This window comes from Octopus bimaculoides, chromosome 2 (assembly GCF_046866305.1).
Source record: "Octopus bimaculoides isolate indiv1 chromosome 2, ASM4686630v1, whole genome shotgun sequence".
Taxonomy (NCBI): Eukaryota; Metazoa; Mollusca; class Cephalopoda; order Octopoda; family Octopodidae; genus Octopus; species Octopus bimaculoides.
The window spans coordinates 94,981,629-95,000,452 of record NC_142929.1 but is presented as its reverse complement, the minus strand read 5'-3'; the positions used below and the strand labels follow the sequence as shown (position 1 = coordinate 95,000,452).

The 18,824-nt window shown below is 35.7% G+C and overlaps 1 protein-coding gene across 7 annotated transcripts in view; it reads right to left on the bottom strand.

Moving 5' to 3' along the window:
- The window catches only part of LOC106871763 (protein phosphatase 1 regulatory subunit 12A), a 148,447-nt gene that overhangs the window by 97,151 nt on the left and 32,472 nt on the right, over positions 1–18,824 (bottom strand). For all 7 annotated transcript variants that reach the window (XM_089347206.1, XM_089347205.1, XM_089347210.1 and 4 more), the window contains exons 2-8: positions 12,625–12,743; positions 10,768–10,927; positions 8,291–8,435; positions 6,605–6,679; positions 4,598–4,662; positions 2,289–2,449; positions 833–876 (exon numbers count right to left, since the gene is read on the bottom strand). In XM_089347206.1, the coding sequence (XP_089203332.1) occupies positions 833–876; positions 2,289–2,449; positions 4,598–4,662; positions 6,605–6,679; positions 8,291–8,435; positions 10,768–10,927; positions 12,625–12,743 (769 nt within the window). The remainder of the gene's footprint in view (positions 1–832; positions 877–2,288; positions 2,450–4,597; positions 4,663–6,604; positions 6,680–8,290; positions 8,436–10,767; positions 10,928–12,624; positions 12,744–18,824) is intronic.

The following is an 18,824-nucleotide window of genomic DNA, read 5'->3' as shown; positions in this document are numbered from 1 at the left end:
AATAAATATAAATTAAAGGGATATTTTTTTGGTTTTGTTTTTTTGTATTAAACCCAGTATGCTGCATGCTGAAATGGTAAATCAGATTTTCTTCCAAAATATGAAGATGTATCTCAAAGACTGTTAAAATATCAAAGAACTTTAAAAAATAAAAGAGAAACTTGAGTAACAGTTTGAGAGATGGCTTAAGAAATGTGACTAATTTAATATCCTTCTAACAAACTCACTTATCCTAATTTGATACCTGGATGTATGTACTATAGACATTCAATGAAAAAGTGATTTCGGACAAAATATTTCAGAGAAACAATGTCCGATTAGTAAAACAGGAATAAAGATTCAATACACAATAAAGAAGCTGCATACTAATCAGAGAAGGTATATACCAATAACTGCACTTAATTGTATTCTGAGTAACAAGTTCGAACATTAGCACAAGGCCACAGTCAATACACCCCAGTACTGGACTGGTAAAATATCTTAGCAACTGTGGAAATATGAAAAGTATATCAACTTCTACCAAAGTTGAACTCTGTAAATATTATACTGCATTTTGTCCAGTATTCTAAGACTTCTACTAATAATATTTTTTTGCTATCAATTCTAAAATTCATTCCATTATTGTGCAGCAAAAATAAGATGTGTATATATATATATATATATATATATATATATATATATATATATATATATGAAGACAGAGAAAGAAGTACCACAGTAGACTTTAAAAAATAGAAGAAAAAGAAAAATATTAAAAGCAAATGCCTGGAGGTGTGTGTGTGTGTATATATATATATATATATATATATATATACATATTGTGGAAACTTACCGTGTGGGGGATGGATGTGTTCTTGTTAATTTCATTCTGACGTTCTAAAAAGAAAAAATTTTTTAAAACAATTTCAGGCATGAAACAAAGTTTCAATCCAGTTCATGAGAGCACTGCAGACAGAAGTATTATACCTAACTTTCCAATAAAAATTTTTCTTTTTTTTTTTAAATTAACAATGCCATTCAAGTGAGATATGTGAAATTTTATAATCAAAGTTTACAATGACAATGTACCTTTTATCTATTTTTAATATTGCTTTCAATATGCTAACAAAGATTTTTTTTCAACAACACTTGCAAACCATCCAAGACTGAATGAGCAATAAAGAGGATTTGATTGATTGGGAAACATTCAATCACTAAAAGGCTTCAGCCATTTTTTATTTTTATTATTACTGTACTAAGTAGCCTCTGCCCTTCTCATTCCACTCACATTTCCATTACCCTGTACTGTATACATACCTTCATCATTTCTCCTCAGAACTGCAAAAATGTAAAGTATTCCCTTAACTCATATTTTCCCAACAATCACCAACATGAAGTTGTCGAAGACGAAAACCTACCACATCAATTTCACCAGTCTGGGAGAGTCTACAAAAGTCACAAGTACTGACTTTTCTTACCTGACTATATAATAATCATCTTTCGTTTAGTCATTGGACTGCGCCCATGCTAGAGCACTACTTCAAAGGGTTCAGTCCAACAAATTGTGCCTAGTACTTATTTTCAATTCTGCTAATTATTCTATTGGTCTGTTTCTGCCAAAGTTATGGGAATGTAAACAAACAAACACCAGCTGTCAGGAAGGGGAACCACATACACACACACATGCATGATGGGCTTTCAGTTTCCTTTCCACCAAATTCACTCACTCACAAGGTACTGTGGTCAGTCCAGGACTATAGTAGAAAACACTTGCAACCTTCTGGATCACACAGCCATAAGTGTAAAGTCACCAACCCACTACAAGAGGTCATTTTCTACAAGTAAACAACGATTTCTAATGTATGAACACACATCTTCAACTATTCCCACTCTACCCACTGTATTTGCCGCCATTTCAGAGACACTCCATTATTTTCTTAGCGTCAAACACTTGTTTCTTTCGTTCTGTCACTGAGTATCTGTACTTTCCTAGCTGATTAAACCACACTGTACAATATTGGCTGCTTGGCTTTCCTCTGCTCCCACCAGCACTCTGGGCCCTCGTCATCTCCTTTCCTTTCCCTGGTATTCAGTCGATCAAGTTTAATTTTTCACTCCTCACCCACTACATATATTTAATCACTGTCAAAGGACCTTAGTTCAAAATGCCATGGTTTTATGTTCTTCACTGTTACTAAACTTGCTGATACCTACAAAATCTTGAATTTATTTCTTACTCAATAAAATATTTGAAACTAGAAGGCTCTGTTAATTAGATTCGAAAAAATGAAAATAAGTTGCAAACATACCTGTCTCTGACTCGGAACTGGAGTCATCATTTGTTGAACTTGAACTACTCTTTTTGGCTTCCTCATCTTTTCTGTAGTTCTCACGTTGTGCTTTTTCTTGTTCTAATGTTTGTAGGACAACATTGTGCTTTTGATCTACACTCATTCGTGTAACAGATGTCCTGTTTTGTAAATAAAAAAATTTTTTTAATGCTTATTCGCGAACAATAAAAAGAGAAAAATTTCCCAACATTCAAGGGGGGACAATTTCTATATTTGAAATAGTTGTTTCTTGCTTGTGAAATAGTGCAATATCGCTAACGGCCACCTTAAATTCTAGTAGCAAACATACAAAAAAATGAAATCTCCATTTTCTCAAACATAATATGATATCACACGCACTAATAAAATATGGGATCCACAAGCACCACCTGATGAAAACAATTTTCTACACATTTTTTCAACATAGAAAAGTCACACATGGAAACAATTTTCCACTAACATGCTTTTGATTTTGAAAATACTTCTGTTTCATGGATCCCTGCAAACAAAGAGGAACACAGAGGTCACACAGGTTGCCCAAAGGTACCCACTAGAATTTCTAGTAATACAAAATTAGTCCAATATTAGCTATACATAAGCAAGTCACACAGTTAATTCCATGAACAGAAGAACATCCATATACATAAATATAAGTATATATGTATATATTTAAATATATATATATATATACACGCTAGGACCTAGATATGTTTTTATGTGGATGCCTGTATTGTAGGTATGTATGTGTATATATTTAAGTAAGCATGTATGTTTATTCTTGTACACATATGTACATGGATGTATATGTATGCATGTATACACTTATATTTGTGTGGATATGTATTTATATGCATATTTCCATATATTTATATATGTGATCTTTTATGTATATGTATATACTAATATATACGTGTGTGTGTGTGTGTGTGTGTGTGTGTGTGTGTGTGTGTATACATGTATATATATATATATATATATATATATATATATATATATATATACACGATTTCGATTTCACTTGCCCCAACAGGTCTTCACAAGCAGAGTTTAGTGTCCAATGAAGTAAAGATACGAATAAGTGAGCTGGCTACACTTCTGGCAGAGGCCACAGATTATGCTCTTACTTGGTTTGCCGCGTCTTCTCACACACTGCATATTTCCAAAGGTCCCGGTCACCAGTCGGTGAGGCCTAAAGTTCGAACATCGTGCTTCACCACCTCATCCCAGGTTTCCCTGTGTCTACCTCTTCCACAGGTTCCCTCAACCGCTAGGGTGTGGCATTTTTTACACAGCTATCCTCATCCATTCTTGCCACATGTCCATACCAGCGCAATCGTCTCTCTTGCACACCACAACTGATGCTTCTTAGGTCTAACTTTTCTCTCAAGGTACTTACACTCTGTCGTGTATGCACACTGACATTACACATCCATCGGAGCATATTGGCTTCATTCCTTGTGAGCTTACGCATGTCCTCAGCAGTCACGGCCCATGTTTCACTGCCATGTAACATGGCTGTTCATACACATGCGTCATACAGTCTGCCTTTTACTCTGAGTGAGAGGCCCTTTGTCACCAGCAGAGGTAAGAGCTCTCTGAACTTTGCCCAGGCTATCCTTACTCTAGCAGCTACACTTTCAGCGCACCCTCCCCCGCTACAAACTTGGTCACCTAAATAGCGGAAGCTATCAACTACTTCAAGTTTTTTTTCTCTAGAGTGTGGCAAAGGTTGTTTACAGCACATTTTCAGTGTTTATTGCTCCTGAGCATCTGCCACATACAAAAACTATCTTGCTAGTTAGCCTTCCTTTGATATTGTTGCACCTCTTATGTGTCCATAGCTTACACTGGGTACAACTTATGGAGTTTCTACCAACGCCTTTTCTACAGATCGAGCACAAGAATGCTTGTATCTGTCCAATTTTTAAATCATTATTGAAGAAAATTTAACAAGACTTTGTTTCTACCAAATTTTATAAACTAAGTTTTGCCCAGAAGGGCAAACAAGTTGTAGATATACTGAATACTGACATTGACACAAGGCTACAAATGTTGGGGGAATGGGATCAATTTCAGTATTCAACAGCTACTTTGTTTATTAACTCCTGAAGGGTGACAGCAAGAGTTCACTGATATGATTTGCCAAAAAGAATGTATAATACTTGAAAAAAATCTACAAATCACATAAGTAAACCATTTTTAGAGATTTTTTTTTAACAATGTTTAAATTATATTAAAAAAATATAGTAAAAATGTTCATATTGTATAAGAACCAATAATTAACTAACCTTCGTTTCGGATGAATTCCTTTAGCAACAATAATATCTTTGTGTACAGGTGTTTTATCTCGAAGCTAGAAAGATAAAAAAAAAAATGATCATTTAGAAGCAGAAAGGTAATCATATATTGGTAAAGATGAAGTTAATGCCATAATTAATGTAACAAAAGATCTCAAAATATACATATAATGCAGTATGTAATGGGAAATAATATAACAGGTGTATAAAAGTAAGACCAACTTTTTACTATACTTATTTTGATATCTTAATTTCTATCTTAAAATCCAACATTTCATAAGTTGATAAAATAGCAATTATACATTTTATAGTATTTAATTCAGTGGTACACAATCCTAAATACTAACACCAAAAGAACCAACATGTTTTTATTATCGGATTTCAGTAATACAATGGATAAATTTATTTAATCATACCATCCTACCCAGAAAAAAATTGTGTGGTAAAGTGAAGGATATTCTTGTTATCATTTGTTGTGTGTGAGAAGTGGGAAAAAAAAAAAAAAACTAGAGTCAAGGTTAGATGTTTACAATATTTGGTGTTTCCTTCATGTTCCATATTCATATATCACAGGAACAAGTTATTTTCTTTTTGCTTATGATTCATGCCAATTGCCCCTAGTACATTCCTATGCTAAGAGTGTACCAGGGACAATTTAGACACTAACACTTTATAAAACTGGCTCAGTACAGTATAGAGAAATCAATATAATTATGTATATTGATAAGTAGTTTCAATCAACCAATCAAATCAGCCATTGTTCTCTCACTGCTGTGTAACTGTCATCCCCACTATCTCTCTCTATAGATTTCAACTTTTGGTGTCAATCACTAATTCATCCTTTTATCTTGTTTGTTATCAGTCTTTGCTTCTTTTTCAGTTTCTAGGGCATCCAGTGTCAGCTTTTCTGTCTATCTGTTGTCAATGGGTAGTTTTTTAAACTAAGGTGTTGTTCCAACAAATTCTTATGATGGAGAAATACAGAACCTAACCAAAACTCATTGTGCCCTGTGAAATTGCTCTTGGCAGTATTAAAATGCAAAAGCTATCATAAGAGCAATGCTACTATAGGTTAAGGCTATCACTGGATCATGTGGTTTTGATCATGAGCAAATATGACAAGAAATAATGAAGAGGCATTACAGGATTTGGATTTCCCATAATAAGAATTGCCTTACTGCTGAATGCCATAACTCTTGAGAACCATTCTAACAAGACCAGGTGGCATTGATTAATGTGGCAATATAAACACTTGCAAAACTATATATAACAAACAAGACTTTCTACCCTTCATCAATTAGATGTTTATTCACCCCAATATGCTGCCCTCACCTATACCTAACATTTCAGTGGTTATAATAACAAGCTGAAAATATTACAATCACATCTTAACAGCTTAATGATCAAAAACAGTCATCAATAAGTTACAATATGGAAGAATTTACTTCCCAAAATCTCATTTCTTCAGATCTTTTGCCAAAATAACTAATGTTTCCATTTATCCTTATTCTTTGTTAAAGCATTTCTAACATTTTTTTTTTTTACTTAAAATCTCAGGTTTAACTGTCTTAGTCATCCCCACACACACACACACGCATACACTCACTCACTCACACACAGAATAATTATATTCATTAAATATCTTCCATTTGTTTAATAAAATAATGTTGAACTCAGGCAGTATAAATGTGAGTAGATTGAATAGAGACATTTTGGGTGACTCAATCACAAGAAAACATTGCAAATGTTATCTAAAAAGAAGTACAATATGTATGGAAACTATCCTGGCTGCAAGCAATAAACCACAATGCCTACAACAACAAGATATGCATATACAGACAATGGAGTTATACGAAGACAAGACATACATGAGTACACACACACACACGCACACAATTTTAGAGAGCAAAAGAACATGCACACTGTTCAGCAAATAGATTTCCAGATGGTTATAGAGAATAAGGGAATTCCTAGTGATAGTAAGAGATATTGTATTACCATAGCTTGTTTCTTTTTGAGTTCTTCAAGTAAAGAAAGAAGTTCAGTATCAGCAACATCAAAGGCAGTTTGCCCCTGAAATAATGAAAACAAATATCAAATTTTATGAGAGAGAAAGTAAAACAGATCTTAAATAATCAAACAATTTATATACAAATAATGTAAAACATAAACACACACACCAGCTAAAATTATCTAAGACATTTCGGATCTTCTCTCTGTCTCTGCCTTTTCTACAACCTTCCCTCTTCTGAAATAGCAAGTTCTTCATCTAGGCTCATCATTTAATGTTCGTTGTCCATGCTGGCATGGGTTGGATGGTTTCACCAGAGCTGACAAGCTGGGGAGCTGCACCAGGCTCCAGTCTGATTCAACATGGTTTCTATGGCTGGATACCCTTCCTAACACCAACCACTTTACAGAGTGTGCTGGGTGCTTTTACATGGCACTGCACAGGTGCTTTTATGTGGCAACCCTACAAGTGCTTACACCACCAGAAGGATCTGCCTTAACATTTCTGCTGCAAAGTACAAGCCTTTCTGAATTCAGCAAGGTGCCAGGCATCTTGGTCCTATGTCATCTAGTTTGAAAGGTTCAACGTCCTGAGGTCGTTCTTCAGTACTTCAAATTTGGTATATACATGTAATTTTACATACTAAATCTGATTTGGTGATTCATTTGCTCCAGAAAAATGTTATAGATGTTTAAAGTTTGATCATTTTTACCCAATCTGAACTGCTTGATAGTTATCAGAAAATGAAAGCAAAACATTATAATAAAGTTTTAAACAAAATGAAAGCAATCACATGTCATATCAAGAGAGGAAGAGGGGGCTGCAGGTACGATATATATATATATAGAGAGAGAGAGAGTGAGAGAGTGTAGTAAATATATATAGAGAGAGGGGTGAGCATAAAAGACAGAAAGAGAAAGAACAGATAGAGAGAAGTAGATCTGGCAATCTAAAAGGTGAGTTATTTCTAGTATCAAATTAAAATTTTTGATTACTATTAACCATAAGCGTTTTCTTTGAGAGTCAGATTTTGAAAATCAAATCCCTTTTCCTCAAGTACACACCATTTCAGAGTCTTTCAGTGATATACACATGCTCATTTATATGTGTGGTGGTGGTAGAAGGTAGCATAAATAAAACACCTACGTTTGGATCTCCTACCCATTGATCCTTTTAAGTCTTCATATACTGCCACCCCATTCTCATTTCACTCCTATTTCCTGTACTATGCTGCTGTACTAATGACAAGTGAAATCTGTGTGTTCAATACTCACTACCTTTCTATACCTTACTTATGTACTGGCAATCAGCTGCACTAATTCAGGTCACTCATTACTGACAAGCATCACACACACTCCATAATCAAGTGTGGAAAGATTTGAACTAAATAATAGCCATTAGTAAGCCAATGAAATAAATACTGATAAAAAGTTAAAATAGGAAATTCTATGACTTTTTTATCATCATATATTGTATTGCAATCAGAGAGAGAAAAGCGCATGAGGATGTTCAATATGTTAAGAAACAATTCTTTACAAACGGTTCAAACAATGGTGGTTCAGAGAGAGGATAAGGGACTAGAAGACTCTGCTATAACATATGTCAGAATGAGGTGAAGCAAGAGAATAAGGAAACAATAAAAAGGTCTGTAAACCAGATAAAAAAGGGCTTACTGCATTGTTTTTTGAGTCCATATCACAGAAATTGTCAGCTAATATTTTGCAAGCTTTTTCCTGGCCCCAGTGAGCTGCTGCATGAAGAGGAGTCCAACCATCTGAGTCTTTGATGTTTACATTAGCTTTTGCTTGGATTAATAAACTACAATTAAAAATAATCATGTAGATTATCAAAAGAAAAAAAGAACTGCATCAAAAAATAAAAAGCTTCAGAACATCACAACATTGTTCTGCTAAGCCCTCCCACCTTCTAAATTAATGTCAGGACATGTTCCTCAGTAAGGTCTCAACCAACTGAGTAATTCTCTTAACTACCATTCCTCAATCATTATAGGTTTGTAAGCAACTATAATGCTTATAACTTATAGTTCTACTTATAACATAGTTCTGTAAGCAACTATATAGAGGCCTTCTGCAAAGGCCTCTATATACACAATCCATTTTACTTCCAATTCCACAATACATGCAGTAAAACTCCTCCGAAGTATTCCTCTGCCAGCCTTGTCACTAGATACACTCAGTCACCAAGGGTAAAAATACCTCCAATCTTTGCAACTTAGTGTAGTAACTGATTCTAATAATGCCTCTTCCAGTACCTTTAAATTTAAACAAGATACTCCAGAAGTAGCCACTATTTTTGCCAACCTTTTCAAAATTTCTCAACGTAGAAATCAATTCCCTTCTCATGAGAAGAGCTTTAGTGTGCTTTGAAATTACCAATTACTTCTTTCATCCTTCTAAAAATCTTTTCTTGCTTATTGATCATTACATCATCCACACAGACATTATCTACTGGGCACCTACTCTTTTTATGTCACTTACTCTTGATAATTCCAGTAAAAGCAAGGTCAGTGAATATGACATCAGCAGTACCTGAAGCTCATCCAATAAGAGAAACTTCTAACCAAGCTGCACACATGGAGTGTATCCAAACTTGAATTGGAAGCTTCTTGCCAGACTGTATTATTACAGCTCATATTGACAGAGCTCTCTCCAACTCGTACACTGCCAACTTTTATGTGCTCCTAAGTTTAATTTGTGTCTCCTACACTCTTAATTCTGCACAAGAACAACCCACTTTCACTTCTGACAACATTCCTATGCAGGCAATATCACTGTTTTCTACTTCCAGATTTCAATTTAGATGTCTCCATGAGCAGAGACTTTTAAAACAAAAACTTTACTAAAGACATAACAATCCAGTCTCAACTGCACAAAGACACATTAAAGCATTATGTCTCACATTGACAACTGAAAATTTAAACTTTAAAATCCATCAGTTGTCATGTTTTACAATCTCTATTTCACATATATATACCAATACAAAAGCTGTGTCCTGTCCAGATTCAAAAAACATAGCCAAGATCAGGTGTGAAACTTCACTTTGAAAGTTACTACTGCTGCACACACAAACTTAGACCATGTCAAAAAGAAGTCATCAGATCAACAGGAAATTTTTACTCACCAACAGTATCTGTTCCTTTGAACTAAATAGCAGCATACTTGATATACCCATTCCTACTCATCTCTTTTGTCAACCCTGCTGTATGTCTATCACCTACCCAGTCCAGCACTAAACACTTCTGTCAATTCCTCTTCCTCAGAACTATAATTTTCTGGAATCCACTCACTCCCACTTTTCCTACAGACATCACTCTTCAGATATTCTGAATCGCATTAATCTTATTAATCTAGGAAATCTTGCAAAGGCTATGGACATTGCCTCACTTTTAATGACTAGCCCATTAAAAAGATACAAGCACTGTCAAAACTGCATTCCTCTACAGCAATGGTCCCCAACCTGTGGTTCACGGACTCCTAGTGGTCTGCAAAGGTAGTACAGAGGGTCCATGAACTACATTCAAAACATCATCATTCAGTATTTTAAATCTGAGTTTTGTCTTTGTTAACGGGGGTGGCCAGATCAACCTCAATGCCATAGCAACTGAAGCAGACAGGTGCAGCCCACCCCAACCTTTGGATGAGCTGGTGCCCATTCTCCCTTGCTATCATGAGGCTTTTTTAGAGCTGGATTTTCTCCGGGAGCATGCCCTTGCTTACCCCCAACCTCAGTTTCTAGACAGGAGTGGTACCAAGACCAAGGCCTCTACCACAATTTTTAAGAAATGTGGTAGAAAACTAGCTCAGGAAGTAGGGACACTACTCCTTGAGACACCTTTCAGAGCCCCCCCCCCCCCATATATATATATATATTCTTTTATGTGTTTCAGCCTTGAGGCTGTGGCAATGCTGGGGTGCCACCAGTGATATAAAATATATACACACATACATATGGATAAGCATATTAAAAGGGGTCGATGGAAAAGCTTTGGCAAGTAAAGATGTAATACATCAATTTTTGCTTAGATTTTCACAAATATATTGATTTAATTTTCACAAATATGATTTAATTACTTAGATGGTACACCGAAACTACTAACCAATTATCAGGTAATCATTAAGTATGAACTTACTGCATAACTTTGATATAGCCCTTTGCTGCTGCTACATGAAGAGCAACAGCACCTGTTTTTGCATGAGGCCGCTCTGTCACACAATTGGAATTTAACCATTGGTTAGCATCAGAAAGCATCATTTCTTCCTCTTCTCGTCGTGCTGCTTCAGCATCCACACCTTAAATAAATGAAAATAATTAATCAAAATTTATTTAGAAAGACTTACAGAAATGTATATAATTGTGTTGTAGAGGTAAATTCTTAAAAATCAAGTCAATGATTTGGTATTTTTCATTCTGAAGAAAATGCTGGCATGAAATAATAGAATCTGATAGAGGAGTATGTCAAAGGGACATGGAAATTTCAAACGCCTATGTGCATCAAAATCGTCATCATCCTCCTTTAATATCTGTTTTCCATGCTGGCAAAGATTGGACAGTTTGACCAGAGCTAGGAAGCTGCACCAGGTTCCAGATTGATTTGACTTGGTTTCTATGGTTGGATGCCCTTCCTAACACCAACCACTTTACAGTGTGCTGAGCACTTAACATGCCAGCGAAACAGCTGCTTTTATGTGGCACCAGTATGAGTGCTTTGTACATGGCACTGACACAGGACTCTTGCAAGCCAATCCTCTTAAACAGGAGACGCTGCCTTAACACTTCTGCTGTGGAGGACAGGTCTTTTGGAATAAGGTTGACCATTACATATATTTTACAAGGGTTGCATTTTCAAAAGGTAGAGATCTCATGAAGATCATATCACCATAAAAGTTCAATTGACAAAGATTTGCAGGTGGCCCAAGTTGAGTGACAAACACTTTTACTATTTTACACCCTTTTTTCCATGCTGTCATTGGTTGGATGATGTTTGTTATTGCAGGTTTGAGTTCCTGCTACAAATATGTTGATCATGAAATAAGAGTGAAACTACATTACCGTTACTAGAGTTGGTCTTAACTAGGATATTAATGTCATCTACATACCTACTGAAAAAGTAGAAGAGTTGTGGACTGTTCTGATAAGGATTGCTTAAGTTCTCTGTCCCACCAGGTCATGAAGAGGCTGGCCACATCTCCAGCTACATCAACACCAATGGCTGCACCTTCAACCTGCATATATAGTTTCTTGTTAAACTTTACTATGTGGTTCTTCAAGGTGGCTCATATGCTAGCCCCTATTGTATGTGCAATCATTCCTTTCACCTGATTGTTGTTCTCAGGGTCTTGGGTGGGTATGGTCCAACCACTCCAGTGCTCTGCAGTGCTTTTCTTCACTGCTTAGGTGATGGTGGGTGGTCTTCTCCTCTGTGCCCTGGTGGTGCAGAATCTACCGAGGTCATTGTCATCTAAATAGTCAGTCATAGCTTAGTCCCTCATGTTGACTGCACAGAACTCTACTTCACTCTCACAGATTATCTCAATGCATTTCTCCACAGCAAAATCTATGTCTATAGATGGGTAGAGTGAAATCACATCCATACTACCCACTACACAACCTGTGAGGTCGTTGGAGTGGTTGCAAGTACTGATTTTACTGAGGAGATCCTCCATGCTCACACAAACATCTAGGGACATTACTATGAGAGGAAATAGGATAGTTTATAATGGCTGGAGATATTCGCTCTGCAAACTGGTCGGGTTGGGGGCCCTATGACAAAGTTTACGTAGGGTTGATGGTCTTTGCATAACCCATATAGTGTAGGAACATCATTGTTGGATGCTTGGAAATTGTGTGCAGTTTGTTCCTTAGGTTGGAAGATGCAAGTCATTGATTGAAAACAACAAGAAGAGATTGGTTGAAGTGGAACTGAATAATGGTTATGCTACGAAGTATCAAATCAGAATGTACTCATACATCAAAAATGTAAACTTACCTTGGCGATTCATTTCTTCTAGAAGCAACTTTTCCATTTTGTTTTCTTCACATATATCAAGAGGAAGATCGCCATCATTGTTAACAGCAGCTATATTGGCACTGGTGCTGATAAGATATCTATCAAAATGGAAAATATATGTGATAAGTAATACTAAAAGCAGTCTTTACAATATAAGCTACCGACAATCAGATCAGTCAAAATACATCAATCTATCTTGGGAGTAATTAATGCATTTAAAAAGCCTAAATCACAACTAACTGATCCAATATAACTGGTGGTGCCCTTTGAAAATATTTGAAAATTTGTGGACATCATGAAAGGTATTTTTATTCAGAAATTTTAAACTATTTATACTATTACATATCCAGTAAAATCACTAGCCTTTATATTGTCATCCCATTTTTTTTAATTGCATAAACTTGGTATAAGAGAAGGTAGTAATTTTACTTTGTCCTTATTCTTAGCGCAAGTTTTGAAGAGTGCAGTTCGATTTTGATAGTTATTTTTCCAAAGCTATAAAGTGATAAAGGAGCATGTTTGGCATATTTTGCTTTAGGAGTTCAGTAAAGCCAACAACGCAATGGAAAGTGCAAGGAATATTAATGCAGTATATGAGGATCAGAAGATAAGTGTAAACTAATGTCAATGGTGGTTTCAGAAATTCAGAGCTGGAAATTACAGCCTAGTAGATGAGCCTCATCCTGAAAGATCTGGAGAGCTTAACAGGGACATCCTGCAAACCCTGATGGAACAAATCCCATTGTAACTGTTGAGAAACTAGCAGAGAAGCTTGGATTTAGTCATTCAACCAGTCCAAGTCAGCACTAGAAGAAAAACGACCATCTTTGATTTCAAGACGAGAGGTGTTCTTCCACCAGGATAATGCTTGACCACATACAGCGAGGATGACATTCCAAAGGCTGGATTAAGATGGGAAAACAATGCCCCACCCACCATATTCACTGGACATTGCTCCATCTGATTATCATTTATTCTATAGTCTTCAAAATCATTTGGACAGAAAAAATATGAATTCTGTAGATGAGATCAGAGCAGTACTGGAGTAGTATTTTTCATCATGGACAAGTGAATTTTGGAAGAGGGACCTTGCAAGTCTACCAGAAAGATGAAAGAGTATTGTAGAAAATGAAGGAGAGTATATTTTAGATTTGAAAAGAATTTTGTTTATCTTAATTTCGAAAAATAGAAGTAGTATAAAAAAACTGCAATATTTATGGGATGACCCAATATGTGTGTGTGTGTGTGTGTGTGTGTGTGTGTGTGTGTGTGTGTGTGTGTGTGTGTGTGTGTGTGTGTGTGTGTATATATATATCTGTATAAAATCATCAACATCTTTTAACATCTGTTGTCCATGCTGGCATGGGTTGAACAGTTTGACCAGGGCTGGTAAGCTGAGGGGCTGCACCAGACTCCAGCTTCATTTGGTATGGTTTCTACAATTGGATATTCTTATTAACGTCAACCACTTCAAGAGTGTAATGGGTGCTTTTATGGGCCACCAGCACGGGTGCCACTTGCATGACTCCAGAATCTACCACGACTACAATTTCACTTGGCTTAATGGGTATCCTTCTCAAACATGGCATATTGCCAAAGGGCTCAGTCATTTGTCATTGCCTCTGTGAGACCCAACGCTTGACAGGTGCCAGATGTCTTTGTGAGGCCCAACACTCAAAAGGTGCTTTTTACATGCCAGTTATGCAACACTGGGCACATTGCTTTCATGAGGCCCAATGCTCAACAGGTGCTTTTTACATACCATTATATATATATATATATATATATATATATATATATATACAAGAATAAGGGCAGAGAATCGTCAATTAATAATAGAATTAATAATTAACAATCCTGCCAAGTAGTTCAGTATGAAAAAAACCTTTATCGGTAAGACTATTTATCATTATAAATATACAGGGATTAGCAAATTGAGTTGCTTCTCCAACATACTGAAAATTTAGAAATAGCAGTCAAAGAACTACTGATTCCAAACTACAAATTTGGAAGCTGGAGTCTGGTGCAGCCCCTCAGCTTACCAGCCCTGGTCAAAGGCTTGTTTACGCTTTTCCCTCCGGTTTTTTGTTCTATGTGTGCCATAAATATCGCCATCCACTTTAGAGAAAATTTGTAGTTTGGAATCAGTAGTTCTTTGACTGCTATTTCTAAATTTTCAGTATGTTGGAGAAGCAACTCAATTTGCTAATCCCTGTATATTTATATATATATATATATTAGAAATGATCTAATTATAAATCTCACAGAGAGACTTAAGCAGCAGTGTTACGATAAAGCAGTTGTATACTGTCAACTCAATGTGACAGTCCCAATAAGGGAATCATACTGCCGCTATTTAGCCCTAGGATGCTGGACCGCTTCCTGTCAGCCTTGACACATTTCCTGTGTCCTTATATTTGCAAGGGGGAGACAAGCACTCCCACCCAGCCTAGTCTGCATTCAGGGACATGTTTCTGAGTCATTGCTCATCATCAGCCTGGAGTAGCACAACCAGGTGGCTGAAGATGCCTGTCAACCTCTCGCAAATATATATATTTCTAGTGAAAACACATTCACTGATTACAAAAATTAGAAATGATCTAATTATAAATCTCACAGAGAGACTTAAGCATGTCCCTGAATGCAGACTAGGCTGGGTGGGGGTGCTTGTTTCCCCCTCGCAAATATAAGGACACAGGAAATGTGTCAAGGTCGACAGGAAGCAATCCAGCATCCTAGGGCTAAATAGCAGCAGTATGATTCCCTTATTGGGACTGTCACATTAAGTTGACAGTATACGACTGCTATATATATATATATATATATATATATATATATATATATATATATATATATATAATGGATATAAAACAGGTATTGGGTGAGACATACATTCATTCTATTTCTTTTCTACTAATCTATCACAACAGGTGATAACAGAAAGGCAAACAGATTAGTATTTATGCAGAGAAAAGAAACAGAAACTTCAGGTTTGTTTAGCTTGCTTTCTCTCTTCTCTATGGGCATTAATACAAAAAGAACACAAAAATTACATGTTATTAAGATGGAGCCTACGAAATACAAATCTTGAACAGCCACCAGCAAGATCTTGACTTTAAACTTTCCTTTAGTCAATGCTCTAACCCAAAGGGGAAAAAACAATGTTGCCGAACTGAATACAGTATACAGTCATTTCACAATTGAGTGATTAACAGAAGAAAGTGTGCTATGTTAAAAAACAGAAAAAGTAGTTCTAAATATTCAGAAGAGAATATCTAGATTTTCAAACCCTATCTTGCCCAACAAGTTAAAATTAATGTAATGCATGTATAAGTGTTTCTGGCAGCAATTGCAAAACAGATTACCATAAAACCAATTAATAGCACTTTAAAAAAGATAAATTACTAATTAGCATTGATAATCCAAAGCTTAATTTCAAAATCCCATTACAAAACTAGCGGTGATAGCTGCTGTAATAAAAGACATTTTTATTGCTCCTAACCCAAAACACAAACATACAAATACTATTATATAAAAAAAAAATTCCATTTTTACAAACAGCTAGGAAATAGGTATAAAACTCTAATGAAGCACAGGTGTTAAAAACATTGAATTTTTATGCTGTCGGTACACTCTAGTAGATAACGGTTTGTACATCAATATATATACATATACACACACACTCAGGTGAGTATTTATCACAGTTGTCTGATGGACAGGAACGTGAAACTGAGTAACAGCTGTGATAATTTTGAAGCTTTAATAAAAAAAATATGTCTGTCCATGTCCCACCACTGCTTGACAATTAATGGTTTGTTTACATCCCCATAAGTTAACAGCTCAGTAAAAGAGGCTGACAGACCTAAGTACCAGACTTAAAAATAAGCACTGGGATCAACTTGTGTGAGTAACCCCTTCAAAGTAGTACCCTGGCACAGCCACAGGCCAATGTGTGAAACAAGTAGAAGATATCCTTATTACACATTAACAGAGTAAACACGAGAGATCCAGATCTTTAAAAACAATAGTAATTGTAGTGTTAACTGAAGGAAATATGTTGGGAAACAAAAACAGACACACTAGTCACTTTTTGAACATTTTATTTCCTTATTTTTACTCTTATTTTTATTTCCTCTCATTCAAATACACACACACACTCACAAAAAAAAACAAAAACAAAAACAACTTTCTTGCATTATTTATAAATAGTCTGGAGGTTTCAATCAGATTTTGCATGTAAGAAAATTGACTGAATTTGAATTGAATTATTTTAGTACCCAATCATTCTTAACATAAAATGAACAGGTTAAAATGCATGTGCTTAAGATTTGGATTCTAAGAGCTTGTTTTCTTAAATACTTCTTATAATACTACAACAACAAAAAAAAAGAACAAGAAAGAAAAACCTTCATAACTTTATAAACATGAGAGACCATTAAGAAAATAAATAGAAGCCATATCTTTTATCTTTCACTTGTTTCAGCCATTAGACTGTGGTCATGGTGGGGTATCACCTTGAAGAACTTTCAGTCGAATGACTCAACCACAGCATTTATATTTTTAAGCCTGGTATTAATTCAGTTGGTCTCTTTTGTGGAACAGCTAAGTTACAGGGACATAAACACATCAGTGCCAGCCATCAAGTGGTGATGGGAAACAAACAGACACACACATGCATATATATATATATATATATATATATGTATACACACATGCACACACTAACACACAACAGGCTTCTTTCAATTTCCATCTACCAAATCCACTTGCAATGCTTTGTTTGGCTTGAGGCTATAGTAGAAGACACTTGCTATGCAGTAGGAGACCTCAAACTATGTAGTTGGGAAGCAAACTTCTTACCACACAGCCAGGCCTGCAATTTCTTTTTTCTTTTTTTTTTACTTGAATTTTAGGTACAGAAATTGAACCAAATAACTGAGAGCAGGGAGATTGACATTATCCACTTCAACATACAACCTTGGTCAATCTAGTGTGTGTGTGTGTGCACAACAGCTTAAAAAAACAAAAATTCAATACAAGGATCCTATTGAATTTCGTCATGGCATCTTGTTTATGAAGTTATTAGAGTTAAAGTCTTAGTATAATACATCATATAGCCTTAATTAAAAAATTTGTCATGTTTTCATAGACCTCTGTTACTGGACACTAACCATATCATTGCAATAACACTAATATTTTCAATCTCTCACCATATTTCATTAAGTACACACACACACACACACACACACAAAAGCCTCATTGTGTCATATAAATTGTAGGTATGAATAGATATTATTTAACAATAGTCTCCATGCACTTTAGAGTTTCATAGACTTAAAGAGCAAAACTAGCTCATCAGGTATTTGGAGATCAAGTAACAGGAAATGAGACAAATTCAAGATGGCTTTCTAGACTTAGGGCCTGCCTCTGTTGGTTAACTTAGATCATATGTTATTGGTTTAAAAGTGACATCAGATCTAATCTTTGTTTCAGGTCCGCATGGATAATTTGGGTCAATTGTCCATTTAATCTAAAAGTTTCAACTAACATAATTAGGAGCTTCCAGGCAACTAATTAAGAAATGCTTTGCTAGAACCTTTAAGTATTGTAAGCTTTTCAACCCCTACAATATCAAGGTCAGTTACTCCTGCTTAGAAGACTCCTGCCCAAGATACAGTACAGTGGGTTTGAACATGAAACCAAATAGCTGCAATGCAAACTTTGTAACTACCCAGCTATAGCTGGAGAGGACTGAAACAAATGGTTCTTTTCAAACTATCTAAAACATTTCTCTTATAGTCAAAAGACAGGAAGGCGGGAAGTATTCACAAACCCCGACTTGGCTCAAATGCTTGCAACAGAGCGGACTCTACCAAAGGCACCCAAGTGGTAATGCCAAAGAATGTTGATTCTCTGAAGGATAAACCTACACCAACAATTGTAGTAGTTTTGTAAATGTATCTGAGTAAAATTATTTCCTCTGCATTTTCATACACAAAGGAGAGAGGAGGACTGGGAAAGGAATGGTTACTGATCAGGTGATAGAACTTGGGTTAAAAAGTGTTCAAGCTTTACATGTAGATTGGCCATATGGTTGATAAGAAAAAATTGGTTTGTAACTTCTACCAAGAAAGCTAAAGACTGACTACTTGAAGTGTGCATAACAAATTTATACTTTA